Source organism: Pelodiscus sinensis, chromosome 14 (assembly GCF_049634645.1).
Source record: "Pelodiscus sinensis isolate JC-2024 chromosome 14, ASM4963464v1, whole genome shotgun sequence".
NCBI classification, from domain to species: Eukaryota; Metazoa; Chordata; order Testudines; family Trionychidae; genus Pelodiscus; species Pelodiscus sinensis.
Genome location: NC_134724.1, coordinates 5,835,670 through 5,851,798, shown reverse-complemented (window position 1 = coordinate 5,851,798; position 16,129 = coordinate 5,835,670). Strand labels below are relative to the sequence as shown.

At 52.1% G+C, this 16,129-nt stretch overlaps 1 protein-coding gene across 4 annotated transcripts in view; it reads right to left on the bottom strand.

Moving 5' to 3' along the window:
- Positions 1-16,129, bottom strand: part of IGDCC4 (immunoglobulin superfamily DCC subclass member 4) — a 235,593-nt gene that overhangs the window by 51,196 nt on the left and 168,268 nt on the right. For all 4 annotated transcript variants that reach the window (XM_075896896.1, XM_075896895.1, XM_006129178.4 and 1 more), the window contains 6 exons: positions 12,600-12,755; positions 11,236-11,646; positions 9,603-9,767; positions 6,846-6,983; positions 4,965-5,135; positions 3,780-4,013 (listed from right to left, as the gene is read on the bottom strand). In XM_075896896.1, coding sequence (XP_075753011.1) covers positions 3,780-4,013; positions 4,965-5,135; positions 6,846-6,983; positions 9,603-9,767; positions 11,236-11,646; positions 12,600-12,755 — 1,275 coding nt within the window. The remainder of the gene's footprint in view (positions 1-3,779; positions 4,014-4,964; positions 5,136-6,845; positions 6,984-9,602; positions 9,768-11,235; positions 11,647-12,599; positions 12,756-16,129) is intronic.

Here is a 16,129-nt window from a genome sequence, read left to right as displayed (position 1 = left end):
TTATAGGTGCGGGTATCCACAGCTGCAGATATGGATGCAGATATCCGCGGCTCATTTTTGCGGCTGTGGATACAAATTTTGTATCTAGAACCCTGCAAATGTGTAGATATCCGCTTTATATCCGGATGGACGTAGATATCTGAGTATCGGTTTTTTGGATGCAGATGTGGATACCAATTTTGTAGCCACGCAAGGCTCTGTTGTAGACTGTATCATTTCAAATACGGGGTCTGGATAAATATTTCCAATGCACGAATATATATTGTGGCATTCATTTTTTAAAGGCTTGTTTGGGTGTTGCTTCTCCCACTCTGGCTCAGGCCCAGAGGTACCTGGTACCACCCCAAAGTGTGATACCACTCACCAGCTGTCAGAGTGTGAGGGAATCACTCAGCCCTACACCCCCATCTACCAGCCAGCAGGAAGAACAGAAGATTTATTTGCTGACAGGGGCACAAAGTAGCACAGACTTGTTGTTACAGGAACCATCAGTACAATCCATCTTGAGGACAGGGGGACCCAGACCCCTGGCTCTGGCCCTTGCCCGGCCCCCCAACCCAGCTAGACTCCCTTCTCCCTAAGCCAGCCGAAAAACTGAACTCACACACCCAGCAACTGGTCTCAGCCCTCTAGGCAGCCCCTCCCACTCCTCTGTCCTGTTTCCTGGGCCCAAGGTGTTATCTGCTGTCACCTGGTCCTCAGGACATGAGAGACTGAACATACTTCCACAGTGAGTCCTGCTCAGCCTTCCCCTCCTCATCCAGATAATGTTGCAGTGCCCAGGGAAACTGAGGCAGGCACACACACACACAGAGTTACTACAGAACACCACAGCCCTTCAACATCACAGCCCTTCAACACAACAAAGCAAACAGAGCGAATATAAGAGAGTGAATACAAGGATTTCATTAATGCATACAGTCCCCATTATATCACACCAGCCATTAACATCAATGACAGAATCAGGACCTCAATGATCCCTCTAATTTTTTTCCATCCAAGCGCAGAATAAATTTTGTTACATGCACCAAGGCATGTGCTGATGTGCACCGCTACCAGAAACACACGCTGCGGGCGCTCTGCTAATCAACTGGGTGGCATTTTCTCCTGCCCAAGTGCTCAGCTTGGAGGGAACACTGGCCCTCGGTGTTTATTTTTCTCCTAAATCATGGCCGTGGCTGTTGCATTGTTAGTGGTGGTGATTAATTGCTAGTGTCAGAGCTAGGATGTCCACTGAGAGTTGCTGGTGCTCAGCACGTCTCAGGGTTAAGCCCAGAATGACAGACGTGGGTTGATTACAATGGCCTGTTTCCAATTCCTGTACGATGACTTTCCCAACTCTGTTCCCTTTTTAATACGTTGCAGTTCCTCATCATCCCACCCCTCATCTCAACTGTATCGCAACGGCAATAACCTCACCACATGCCCACGGTCCACGTCGTGCACTCCTGACTCGCACATATAACCTCGCCGAAAGCTACGTCCGCTCGTGCGAGCGGGCATGCCCCAGTGCGTGGGCTGCACAGCCCAGCCCTAAACGAGCAAGCTCCTGCTTCAAAGGGGATGGATTTTCACACTCCTGCCTTCTCGGCTTGCTCTAGGCGCTTCTATTCCTTCCCTTCTCCAGGCATCCAGGAGCACGTCATTCCAAAGAAAAGGGAAAGAGGAAACCCCCCTGGCAGAAATTTCAGCCTCCTCGTGGAGTTACGCTAGTTAATCCACAGCAGCCCAGGCATAAGGAAACCATCCAGAGAGGACTGTTGTTCATCCGTAATTACTTCCCTACATTCGGGCAAGTGATGTTCTGAGCATTTGGAACCAATTCACACCATCCTCGCAGGGTTGATGTACAGATGTGGGCTTCCTCAGTGCAGTAATTCCAGACCTAAATTCTTCAGCACGACGTGTAACTGTTAACACCGTCTCAATGCTCCGAGGAGACCCAGCTGTACTGCCATTCTGGAGGGGAAGTTTATTTCGTGGTGACACAAGTCAGCCTCTCCGGTGCTGTATTCAGACTGTTAAACCATCCACTCGCGATGCTAGGTGTGTACATCACACACCGGCTGCTGTTTGAACTGCTGGCCTTTGGCAACAAAGCAAAATGCTGGATTATATGGGGCTAGATCAGTGGTTTCCAACCTTTTCCAGCTGGGGACCCATTGTGACAATTCAGGAAGGCTTGGTGACCCAAGGCAATTCAAAAACGGGGGGTGGGGGGAGCAGGGCCACCTGGGGAGACACTTGGCAACCCTTTTGAAATGTAATGGTGACCCACATTTGGGTCGCGACCCATAGCTTGGGAAACCCTGGGCTAGATCCTTAGCTCCTGAAAACCAGCACAACTGTGTTGACTTCAAGGGAATAACGTTGATTTTATATCAGCCGAAGTTCACACCCATAGAGCCCATATACTGTAAGTCTGAGTCTAGTAATTAACCAACTACTTACAGGATGTGACAACCACACAGAGAGGTGGTTGGAGGGAGCAGAGGACGGAAACAGACGAAGGAAGAGAGTCCTGTTTCCAGAGTACATGTGGCGTGTCTGATTTCTTATCAGTTGCTTAATTAACTAATTAGGATAATCAGATGCGATACAAATAGTCTGTTGTTATAAATGGTTACAAGCATCTTGTTAGCTAAAGTTTAGCTAAAGATCTAATTGCAGCTGATCCCAGACTCATTCTCTGACCGGCCAACTCTGAAGCTTTTTGCATCTGTAAAACGGGGGAAATAATACCCCAAGAGGGGGTGGGTGAGGGTTAATTCAGGGTTGTATTTTAATTTGGGGCAGACATCTCAGGAGCTTTAGTACCGTAAGTAACATACAAGCTTGGCTGCATTAGAGAAGTTCTTACAATGATATAGGTCGGAGATAGGTGATTGTTCTGCCCGGAGTTATGAGATAAGAATGTAGGGACACTCCCACCATTTCAAGGTGTCTGTCACCAGTTATAAGGTAATCGCTGGTTAAAGAACAATCTGCTCCTACGTTCACGGCCAGGATTTTCTACATTTTAAAAACATTTACTGAAAATAAGGCAGCGCTTGGATCCTGCACCGACAGGGGGTCTTACGAGAAGCTGAAAGAGACAGAGATTAATGTCTGCCCCTTACGCTCTCAGAACACTCCACCTTGGAACAGTCGGCTAAAAAACGATCCATGGGAGGAGCTTAGAACGCGGGTACATTTTGTAGACTCTGTAAGATGCAATGGTACATCCAGGGCTGGATTAAGGCACGGGCTAGCTGGGCAGCTGTCCAGGGTGCCAACCTATGGGGGGGCACCTGATGGCAGCTGTAAGGGGCGGGCAGCGCCCCTTACAGCTGCCATCAGGCACTGTGCACCTGGCCCCCAGATCGCAGGCTGCAGCAGCTCCCAGCGGCCTCCCTGCAGCGCTGGCCAGCAGCACCCTTCCCCCCCGTGGCCACGGGGCCCTGCACGGCCTGGCTCAGCCCGCCCCGGGTGCACGCCAGTGGTGGTAGCCGGGCTGGGCCGAGTCAGGCACGTGCATCCTGCTGCCACCAGCTCTGTGTGCCCTCCCCCACACGCCGGCGTGGGGGCAGAGCCGCGCATACGCCCTCCCCCAACCTGGGGCGCAATTAAACTATCTGCCCGGGGCGCTGGAATGGCTCAGTCCAGCCCCGGGTACATCTGAAGGTCTTACAGCCAAAAAACCTTGCCCTTTTGTAGAAATTCTTGATCACAACCTCCTGGCACGGCCAGGTGGAACCGCAGCACCAGCACACCTTAGGAAGTAGACTTAACCAGCTCACCTAGGCGAGTTAACTCATACTGCTTCACTTTCTTCTTGAGCTTTATGGGCCCCACGTCCCAGCTCTCCTCTTCTGTGCCATCGGACGGGCTCTCGTCGCTTGCCTCCTCTGTGCCCACTTCCCGATAGTACAGCTTGTAGCCTGAAATCTGGCCATGGTTGGCTGGGGGCTGCCACGTGAGCAAGAGGGATTCCATTTTCGCTCGGACTTTTAATTCCGTCGGGGCAAATGGAACTAGAAAAACAAGAGGAAAGAAACCCACATTTCAGCAACTGCTCAGTGCACGTTAGACCTCCCTGGTCTGGAACCTCTGGGACCTCACCGGTCCTGAAGGGAGGAGTTTGCCAGATCAGGGGAGTTGGGCCCCTCTGCCGATGCACGGTCTCTGCCAGCAAATTGTCAGGCTTCCCTGTCCCCAGATCACTGCCCCAGAGACTCAGCCCAGGGCCACTGGGGTTCCGCAGCCAACTGCTCTTCTGGGGCTTTCTGCTGCCGGGCTTCTCAGAGTCCCAGACCAGAGAGGTTAGCAATTTCCTTGCTTTGCTAAGGGGCTTCCTTCTCTCCACCTCAGAAGGATCTGTCCACCCCTGGTGGAGAGGCGCTGTGATGAGTCTATCCCTGAATGGGCCAAGCAGCTAAACACAGACGAATGCAACTGATGTTCATCTACATACAAGGCGGTGCAATCTAGCAGGCAGAGCTAGAGACTGGGAGCTACAGAGGCGGGGGAGGGTTTGCCCGCCCTAGTCTGAGTCAGCTGCAGTGCTCCCTTGCCTGGCTGGTAGCCGTTGGTGCTGCGTTCATCTCTGCACGTCCGTTTTGCCTCCCCACCTCCAAACATCCCCATGCTCATTTGTCATGAGTCTTTGTTTTTAATCCTGCAGCCTGAACAGATCTGGGAGGTGGGGGAAGGACCCATCAGCAAGGCACATGGAGAAACAATTCTGGTTCTCTACCAGAAATGGGAAACTAGGGGAGGAGTTCTGGTGCAACCGCGACCCTGCGCGGCAATTCCCTCAGGTAGACACAAGCCATGTGAGGTTGAGTGAGTCATCTAGTCTGCCTGCCTCCGCATCCCCGGCTGTGAAATGGGCACCAGGGGACTGATCTCCCCCCTTCACCGGGAAGCTGCTACAAGCCCCAGCTCAGAGAAACGAGGGAGGCTGCCCGCGCCCACCCCTCTACCGTGGGTTTGGTTGTCCCTGTCCGGAGTACGATGCTGCGTCCACTCCGACGGGGCTCCGTAGCCCGCACTGGTGCTGGCCGCAATGCGCACTTTATAGACTTTATTGGGATGCAGCGACTCCAGGGTGATTTGCGTCTCGTTCGCGCCCACCTCGGTGGAGGAGATCTGATCTGCGAAAGCCAAGGGAACGCCAGTGAGACGTCTCCATTCCAAGCAGGGCGCACGTGCCCTGGGGCGCAGAGCCAGCAGCGCAAGCTCCATGCTGCACGTTCGGAGGAGGAGGGACTCGCATGGTGCTCTGCCCAGCGGCCAACGTCCCTCCACGCCACACGGTCAGGCAACAGCGCAAGGCTGATTTCTAATGAGAAAGGGGCCCGTGTGGGAACTGGGACTCGGGAATCCCTTTCCTGCTGTGACTCAGGGTCGCACTCCGCACTGGAAGGGGTCTGTGCTCCACAACGCACTCCTCCCTCCCCACCGTTCCTAGCTGGAGACAGCCGGAATCTCACCGGAACAGCTGAGGGGGTGAAATTTCCATCATTCAAGCTGCCAGACATCGCAATGTCTTGGGACAAATCTCAGAAGAGCTCCTCCTGAGATTTCAGCGCCATCAACCCTGCAGCCAAAGGCTTGTCGTAATTAACCGATACGAACCAAGGGCCTTAGCCCTGAGTCGTGGCCCTTCAAATCCAGACCCAGATCTGAACACGGTCTCCTCAGATCATCCCTGCTATAAGGTGCCATTAGCTAAAGCTTTAAACAGAGCCTGGTTGGCAGTTTCCACTGGAGCGACATGACATCCTGCCTGCGCACCCGGGGGCATTCTGCCCTTAACGTTAAGGCAGGGTCTACGCTGCAGCCGGGAGGCGTCCCCCAGCGTGCGTAGACAGATGCAGGCTAGTTCTGCTCACGCTATTGCACTAAAAACAGCGCTATCGAAGCAGCAGGTCTGGCAGTAGCTTCCCAAGTCCATGGCCACCTGATCCCGTAGGTCTGAGCTGGGAAGCTAGAGGAGCCGCCCATCAGGCTGCCAAATCCACACTGCTATTTTTGGCACGCTAGCAGGAGCAGAGCTCCTCTGGCCATGCTGGGAATCCCACCTCCCGGCAGCAGTGCAGACACCACGCCCACATGCCGCGGCGCAGACGTTTCAAATGCTGCCCGCTGGTCCATCAGGTTGTGAGCCGCCACCTCTGAGCACCAAGAAGCAGGCGTCGCGGCACAGAACATAAACACAGCGCAAACCCAGGGGAATGTGACACTTTGCCGCCTTCTCTAGCCCCTCCCCACAGCCATGGGGCGCGGGCGCAGAGCTAGGAACGCGATAGGGGCTGGGACGCCGGCCCTGAGGAGAAAGCATCCACGACCCCACTGAAGGGTTAGTGTACGAACTCCACAAATAAAGCCAGACAAAGCTGAAACCTGGCAATGGTGGTTACATGGGCTTGCCAGGACACCATGCTCTGAGGTAATTCCAATTCCAGTTCATCCACTGCACTTCCCCATCTACCCCCGAAACATTAAACCCCTGCCAAACCACCCGCCAATTACCCTCTGATGCTGGCCTGCATGAAATGCAACGCTCAGTCCAGCTCCCACGTGGCCACAGGCCCACGGGGCAAAATCCACAGCCACGGGTTGGCTCTGGGGTTTGAATTCCTGCCTCACCCTTTCAGGGGCGGATTGAGACACGTCCGTGGGGCAGTATAGGAAGGCCTGTGGCACGGCTCTCTAAGCTGTGCATCTCCTGTGGATAAAAAGAGGCGTCTGCTCCCAAAGGGCCCAGCCCAGCTCCTTGGCCAGCATTAAAGGCATCCACTCCTGAGAACTGCCCTCATGCACCCCCCCTCGGCTTCCCACAGAGCCCCTTTCCTCCTCACCTTCCTTCACGGTACAGTAGTCAATTTTGTATTTCGTGATCTTCCCGTTGCTCAGTTCCGGTGGAAGCGGCAGCCATGTCACTCTGATATCGGCAGGGGTGGTGCTCGACAGAGACAGCTGAGGAGCAGCACTGGGAACTAGGACAGGAGCAACACACGGAGGAGATTTCGCCTCACACCCAAACCAAGAGCCACACGCTGCTTCCGGAGGAGGGACTAGCTCCACTTTGGAGCGCATAGGTCTGAGCCAAAGGGCTTCAGGGGTTCTGGCATCAGCTTTAGTATTGCCCAAGCTGGACCCCTCCTCCTGGCATTTCGCTTATCCGTTTGCTTCCCGAATGTAAACACAGATTACCCTGCCGACGCTCAGAAATGCTCCCGCTTCCACTCCGGATGGGGAAGTTGGACTCAGACAGGCCTGCCTGCTTTCAGTTTTTTGCCACGGAAACAGAAAGATTGAAGGCCACGGGGGAAGGCTCACGGATCTAAGCATCGGGTCTGAAAAAACACAAGACTCCCTGGAACTACAGATTTGTATTCCAGACAGCCGTTCCTACTCCGAGGCAGGATGTGATGGGGAGTGCGCTCCATGCCAGCCCTGACGGGGTTACGGTGGCTCATGAGGGGCCAATTAACCTTCTACTGCACCTCAGGGGGAGTCCATCTCGACTGGGTAAGTCTAACGGAACACGAGGACCAGCTGGACAGGAGCAGGCAGGGCTTGCATAGACAGCGCCAAAAGCTGAGTTAAACTATTTCGACTTCAGCTACGCAACCGATGTAGCTCAAGTTGCCTAGATTAATTTGACTTTAGCCCTGCCGTGTAGACGTGCCCTATATGAGTGGATTTCAGATTAAACTTTACAAGTCATGTGTGGACTTGACAGATCCCATAACCGAAGGGGTTTGCCTGGTATGTGGCCCAAAACTCCCCTTAATGCCACTATCATATAGCATGTTGTGGGATGGCTGGCCTGTGCCCTCTATGCCTGGGTGGGTGCCTTTTGGTAGCATTCTGTCTATACTGTGCATAAATTGCTTTGGAAAGAAAGGGGATAGAAATGCTAAATGTTATTTTTTACATAAACTTGACTGCAGGCCTGATCCCAAACCACTGCTGTCAATGGGAGTCGTTTCATTTACTTTAATGGGCTTTGGATCAAGTTCACGCAGAGTGAAATCACTGATGCCTAAGTAAAATCCAGAATGGCTGACTGCAATGCAAGTAACGGTGCCTGTGTGGCAACTGAACCAGGATCAGAAGCCAGCAAGATAACATCTAAAGCCTTCTGCTGCTCACGCAGATCACTAGTCCCCCCTCCATGAACAAAAAGCCTAAATAAATACCCAGATGCAACAAGCCACATTAGCAATTCACCTTGATTTCTGCAAGTTGATGCCATTCTGTGTAGGGCATTTTGTGATGTCTCTATTTGTGGAAGCATAACGATTTCTTGACCTACCTAGTCATTCAACTGTGCACGTACAAATAGCCAATCTTCTACAAAGGAATTTCACCAGCCAGTTACAGAGAGAAATTGCAGAACTGGAATTCATCTACAAATTTGACCCTGTTACCCTAGGCTTGAATAAAGACATTAACTAGCTAACGCACTACAAAGCCAATTTCCCCTGACTTTAAAATCTGCATTTTCACATGAATATGCAGAATTGCTATGGATATGCTATGAATTGGAAACATCTAACCCACTTAATTAGCTTCATTAACACAGGTCCTAAATTTGACAGGTACAGGTTGGACCTCCCTCCTCGGGCACCCTTGGAACCTGACTGCTCCCAAACAAGGGGAGGTCCCTCCCAACATGGCCCGTGCTGCCCCTAGCTAGGACTCCAGCCCAGCTCCACTGCTTCCTACCCAGCTGTGGCTCCCCAGGCCGGAGCTCAGCAGCTGCCACTCCTGGGGCCAGAGCTCCACAGCTGCTGCTGCCAGGACCGGAGCGCTACAGCTGGATCTCTGTGGCTGCAGCGGCAGGCCCTCGGACTCTGTGGCTGGGGCCGGTGCTCTGCAGTTGCTGCTGGCCCTCCCCCTACCACCTGGCTGCAGGGCGCTGCCTGCCCCTCCCTCAACACAAGGCTCCTGGCTGAGTTGTTGCTCCTCCCCCAACTCCTGCCCCGTAGCCCGACTTCCTTATACCCGGGCTCTCTGGTCCCAGACAGACCATGGATGTTGCCTAACTGGAGAGCCTCGGTAACGGAGGTACAATCTGTAATTCTTTTGTGTTATCTCTCTCTCTCTCTCTCTCGGATTCAGTTATTTCCACTCCAAGGGTATGTCTACACTGCCACCCTAGTTCGAACTAGGGTGGCTAATGTAGGCATTCGAACTTGCAAATGAAGCCCAGGATTTAAATATACCTTGTAGGAGGAATAATGGTAGATCGAATTAGGAGCTTTAATTGGAACTACCTAGCCCGGGCCGCGTGTAACTGCAGGCAGATAGTTCGAACTACAGGGCATTTAAAAACGGCAGCGCCCGGGAATATGCAAATGAAGCCCGGGATATTTAAATCCTGGGCTTCATTTGCAAGTTCGAATGCCTACATTAGCCACCCTAGTTCGAACTACGGTGGCAGTGTAGACATACCCCAACTCATCTGATGAAGTGGGTCTTACCCATGAAAGCTCAAGATTCTATATGCTGGTAGTCTCTAAAGTGCCACAGGACTACTCGTTGATTTATTGGTTGTTTGAAAACATTTTCAGAAACCCCAGTCAGTGCAGGTCTACTCAACGCACCATCCTCCAGCGTCCGCACGATAACGGAAGAGGACGTCCGACTGGCTCCTAGCTGGGAGTATGCAACCATGTAGAAAACGTAATTGGTGTCGGGTTCCAGGTCTTTTACTTGAAGCTCAGTGGTATCATTATTGACAGCAAACTGGTATTCCACATTGTCGGTTCCTGGAGACAAGGCACAAACCCATCATCAGTACAGCAAGTAGGAAGCAAGACACCTGTCAAGTTCAAAATTGGCTCGTCCACAAGGCCAACACACTGTAGCTTTCCCTCTTTGAAACCATTATGGCTTGACTCTGGTCCTTCCTCTGCCACCCTCCCTGGTGTCTACCACCTTCTTCTGTCACGTTCCATCATATCTTAAGCACTGAGCTCTCTGCACTGGGACATTAGATGCCCACGTGCGAACATTTTGGCCACAGTTAACTGACACCTAAATCCATATTAAGGCACCTACACCAGACACTTGATTTTTCAGCTGAGTTCTTGCTTCCCACCGACATCCACAGAAGTGGGAAGTTCTGCGAGAAATTCTCTGAACGCCAGACCCTCAACTGTAGATTTTGATGCCTCGCTTTTGGGACCTGAGTTTGACCATTTTAGCCATTGTCGTTGCCTCTTGGCACCAAGAATTTTTCTGGTGTTTCAGAGGTTCATCGGTCATAATAAATGTGGTACAGAAAATCAAAAGCACACCAGGGTCAGAACAGAATACAGGCTAACAGCAACGTTTTCAGAAGTGCCTATATCTATGGGATTTAAGCGCCTATAAATCTCACAGAGTAAAATTTTCAGGAGTGTCTGAGTGAGCACGTTGTAGAGGTTCACGTACTCATCGCTCAGTTTTTCACAGCCATCCGGAGGACGTAGCAGAGGTGTGGAAGGTGGGAGATTGCTTAGTCTGGCTGGGATGCCAGATAAGAATCCCAACATGGTTGTTTCTTCATTGCATCTGTGGGGTTCAGCAGGGCCTGTTTCGAACATGCACCCCCCAGAGACGCTCAAACTCAAATTTTCATTCCAGGCTTCCACTTGTGCACAGCCCATTCTGCTCAGGCAACCAACTGTATTGCAAAAGCAGAATGGGGAGATGGGCACCCAAACACCCAATATGCACGTGCAAAACTGGCGGGTGCAATGAACTGCATGTGCAAAAGTGGGCATGCAACGACAGAGATGGTCTTCAGGCTCCGAATCCTACGCTCCATCCCATGAGTATCACACCAGTGTTAACAAGTGTGCACGGGAGAGTTGGGGAGCAACTACAAATCTGCCATACAAATTGAGCTTCCAAAACACTGCTGCACTATAGACCTTTGAAACCCCTTTGAATCATTAGATTATCGGCCCCTAGCAGGGAGAAGACAATAGCACGAGAGACAAGCAAAGAAAAGGCTGCAAACGCCAGAATGCCACTGCCTCCAGGCTGCGGCTGAACACACCCAGTTTGGTCACACCCTGTCTGACGTGATAAGAACACGCAAACAGCCCTTCTGTCTGGACACGATCTTGCTACAAAATAAAGAACGAAGTGCAAGCCCCAAAAGGGGCGTGCAGGACGTGGGTTGGTGCTATCGCTGCTGTTCTACCGTGGGGGTGACGAACCCCAATGACGCAAACCGCGAGCACATACCCAGGGCCTTCTGATAATGCAGGGAAAAGCCAATGATCTGTTCACTGTTGTACTCGGGGCGCTCCCAGGACACTAAGACGGTGGTGCTGGAGAGGGAGACAGCCGACACCTTTTTGGGAGCACTGGGTAAGCCCTCTCGCACGATGACCGAGAGCTTGGCTGTGGCGCACGCCATGCCTAGCCTGTTCTCTGCCACGCACTGGTAATAGCCGGCATCCTCCAGCCCGATCTGGTTGATCACCAAGCTGCCGCTGCTCTGAATTTTCACACGGCCGTTGGAGAGGAGGGGTTCGCCGTTTTTCAGCCAATGGATGACGGGGGCTGGCTCCCCTTCTGCTTTGCAGACAAACCGGGCCGTGCTGGCGCGGGTGCGGGAAATGGTTTCGGGGGACTGGGTGATGCTGGGAGGCGCTGAAGGAAGAGCAGAGAAACGAACATGTAAAAGAAAAAGCCAAGACAAGCCCTTTCCTCCCAGGCCACATAGTGTCAGAAACAGCTGCCAGTACACCGTAGGGTAGACCAGTGGTTTTCAAACGATGGGTCACCACCCTGGACTGGGGGATGGGATGTTGGGCACTAGGTCTCGTTTCTGCAGGGGGATCAGGTGAGCAGTGGGGGGGGCTAAGGCAGCTCCCTGCCTGTCTTGCACCACAGACTGCGCTGCGCCCCAGAAGTGGCTGGCAACAGGCCTGGCTTGGAGGGGGTGGAGGGAATAGAGCTTGCCCTGAGCACTAGCTCCGCACTCCCATTGGCTGGGAACCTGCTGCCGGCTGCTTCTGGGGCGCAGCCTGGTCTGCGGTGCCAGGAGAGGCAGGAAGCGGCCTTAGCACCCCTGCTGCACCGCTGACTGGGAGCTGCTCAAGGTAAGCCCCACCTGGCCTGCCCCAGCCCTGGCCCCCTCCTATGCCCCAAAGCTCTCCTCAGCCCCACCCCGGAGCCCACACTCCAGTCAAACTATGTTGGGTTGTGACATCCACAATTTTCTTCTGAGAAAAAAAGTTTGAAACCTGCTGGGCTAGACTAGCCCCCCCCAAATCTATATCTACTCGCAGCCTCCGTTCCCTGTCCCTAGTCTTGGCTGTTAGTTGCGCATTCTGATTTTTACAGGGGAACTCTGCAAAAAGAAATAAAAATGCCTCAGTACGTTAAAAAACAATGAAATGGTAATAATGCCACCGAGAACTATTCCACGCACCGATTGAATAATTGGAACCGGAGGGCTTTCTTCTAATTACGTTCCCCTCTTAGACACAGCCAGGGAGCTGCGAGCATCGCTTCTGGGGGAGCCTCTGAGCGGGAGTCTAAGAGAAAAGCAATTATCCGGAGAGGGGCTTACATCTGCAATGTTTATTCTGTCAACTCACCGAGGACACTCAGCTCTGCCGCCGCCGTAACAAACTGCCTGGTCTGGGGTTTGTTCGCCCGACAGACGTACACACCGGAGTGATGGGGCTGTGCTTGAGGAATGAGGAGGTTTGTCCGACCTAACACAATCACTTCCGTGGAAATAGGCTTCCCGTCTGTGGAGAACAAAAACACAGGCCGTGGATGGAACAGCTACATCAGGGATCCCAGTTTTTAAACTCATAACCCTCACAAAAGGTTCCTTTCCCAACTCTACCTCTGACTTTATGTGTGATATTGAGCGAGTCTCTCTTGGCCTCAGTTTCCCATCTGTGAAATGGGAATGAAGAGCACTTATTTCTCACCCGTTCTGTGTCTTGACTGTTGAGGCAGGAAGATCAGCACAGGATCTCACTGCATGTCTGTGCAGCACAACACGGCCCTGATTTGATTGAGGCCTTGAGGGACGACTGTAATATAATTAATAATGACATGGCTTCCCTTCCAAGCTCTGCCACTGACATCCTGCATGTGTAGCCTCAATCAAGTCACTTAATCACGCTGAACCTCGGTGTTTTCCTTTGAATGTGGAGAGTATTACTTCCCTGCCTCTCTGAATGGCTAGCAAGAGTCTGCAATGTCCGTGAGGTGTTTTGATGCTATGGACAAGGAGCGCCCTGGAAAAACCTTTCAAAAAATAAATGAAACAGCAATAAAAGGCAGTTTTTAACTATTATTAAAAGATGGGTAATTCAGCTGAATAACTAAGGAGAATGGAGGAAAAAGCAGAAACCATTTTTTATTTTAATTCACTGCCTATCGCAAAATCAACCAGGAGAAAAATGTGGCACCCAAGCAATTTTTAATAGTCTCTTTGAGAAAAAAATAAATGTCCCAAATGTCATTAACAAAGAGGAAAAGTTTGCCCACCCCAGACCACCTTTCCAGGATATGGAGAGTGGCTGACGCAAACCTCTGAAAACCAGGGTATATACAGATAATACCCCCACAAAATAACCTTAACTGTGCCCTCTTTGTGCTAAGCTCCCAGGTCCATGCTAGCACTCTACCCAACCTTAACTGGAGCAGAGCAGGTGCTCCACCCCAGTGAAAGTACAAGCTGTCCTGCAGCTAAGCAACGGGTGGCACCTTCCAGATGTAGAGCCGTGGTGTAGATTCAATCCCAGAGTTAATGCACACCCCAGCACGTCCCAAGAAGAACCTATATTGCTGGCAAGGAGAGAGCCTGTTCTTGTCATTTTCACCCTTGTGTGTTTCCAAGGGTTGGACCCTGAGCCTAACTGATCCCAAGTTCGGATTTGAGGTTAGCCCATTAGTGCCAAAGTTCTGACTTGGGGCCAAACTGCTCCGGGATGTCTGGATTCGGACCACACCTGCCGACCTCTGTGCAGAAGAGGCTTGCTACCTTGCAGGATGGACTCCAGCATGTATCTGTCTGCTAACGCCCCACTCAGACATTGGGCTTGACAAGGAGCCAGTCCCCTGAATCACCACGAAGGGAAAGAGATTTTCTCCTGCCGGCTCCTGGGAGCTGGACTGAATGCACCGGGGATGCAATGAATTTGCCAAAGCCGCTAATAAAGTTTTATGGGCCTGCTCTGGTTACTGACCTGTAACGTATTACCCAGTTTGATTACACGGGAATTTACTGGACGGGTTTTGAAACCTAACCCTGTCACCAACCGCAAAGGATGAATTTTCCACATGAGCCTTTCGCTCGGAACCGGCCAAGATTTGTCAAATCGGCTACATCTGAAGACTTGGGGGCAGCGTCTTGCTGCGGAGAGGACCCTGCCACGCACTGTGCTGTCACTTCAAAAACAGGATAGCCCAGGGGTGCTACCGTTCTCTGGACATGAGACATTTCAGCAAAGAGACTGAGTTCTTGGAGAAAGTAACGAAGGGCTTCCCGGCCTGATCCTGGGAGGCAGTGAGCTATCTCCGCTTCCCCCAAAAGGCAGGAGGAGTTGGGTTGGCCTTGCCTCGTTTTGCCAGAGGGCCTCTCGGGGCATGGGAGAAAGAGGCACGATGCCCAACGTCTGTTCCTTCCCAGAACACTGTAAACAGTGATGTCACCGCTCCAAAGCTGAAGGCGCGGTTCTGGGCCAAAGGCCCGGCTATTCCGCACAGCTGAGAGCAGGAAGCAACACGGGGTGAGGTGGGGAGGGAGCCTGATTCAGGGGTGGTCACGAATCAAAATGGCCCAAGTGTGATTTAAAGCAACCCTTGGCCCCTCTGCCAACCAGGGATTAGATGGATCGCCACGCAGGCCTCCCCGGCCGCTCCTGCCACCCTCCTTGCTCCCAACAGAGCCCAGAGGAAGTTCACTCTCTGCCACCCAAGTCTCTCCTCTCTTGGGGAATCCCCAGACTGATCCGTGTCAAGGCTTAAGCAAAGCCGGGGGACTTGGGGCGAGATTGAGTTGGTGGGTGAATGTGCTGGGAGGAGGCGGGGCTTCTCTGGGCACTCGTAATCCAGCCTGCCTGCTGTCGGGCTGAGCTGCACAGGGCTGGGGGCTCAGGTTTTGCACTCACGCACGATTTACTATGGTAGAACTTTGGCTTAGGTTTTAAAAATAACCCACCAGCTTCCAGCGCACGGTGAGAAACCATGTTATTTGCTACCCCTTGCTTTCCACCGATACTGGCGCTAGCATCCCTGCTGCTGCTGTAAGGTCTCCTCCTTGCTGTGATCCACAGCAAACAACGACAAAAACACCAGCAGGGAGCTCTGCCATTGCCCCCCTCCCAAGCACATGGCACTAGAGTGAGGCCAAAACGCCTGGCTAGCTCCACACCCCACTGCTGGCTGCATTCAGCTAGATGTGGAGACTGAGACAAGCTTCCTGCCTTCCAGGGGTGGGCAGATGCATCCTCCACTGAGTGGTGACTTGTTGATTCCCCTGGTCCCCAGAGGGGCCCACAATTCAGGAACCAGGTGTTCAATTCAGAAGCACAACTTGCACACACCCCTGACCATAATTGACTTGAAAATCTGATCCCCAGTGGAACTGACTGACAGTCCATACCAACCATGGGAGAATTTGAACCGGCAACCTACAGGTGAAATCCTCAATGATACTGGCGTTTACTCCTGCATGGAGACTCTCAGTCCTGCTTTTTACTGCATTTTTGGAAGCAAATCTAGTTAAATAACCACACGAAGTTTGGAGAGACCCATCCACACTTCGCCAAGGACCTCCGGACAGAAAAACCGAGGGCACGGAGCAAATATTGAAAACACAGAGCATGAAAGAGGAGGCAACACTCATTTAATAAAAAAAATACGCACTCTAACGTTACACTCTAATGGTGCTAATTGACTCTGATTATAAATACTCTGGGCTCCTACCACTCTCAGTGTTGCAATGAATAAATTATTTAGCATGGGAAAGCTGGGCATTGCTAATTATGTCTTAAATACACCGGATGAAATGCAAGCTTCCAGCTCTGCTTAAATGATTCATCCTCCCTGTTTTGCTTCCCTACACTAAGTCCTGCAAGCTTTTTTGTTCTGGGGAGGAAATCTT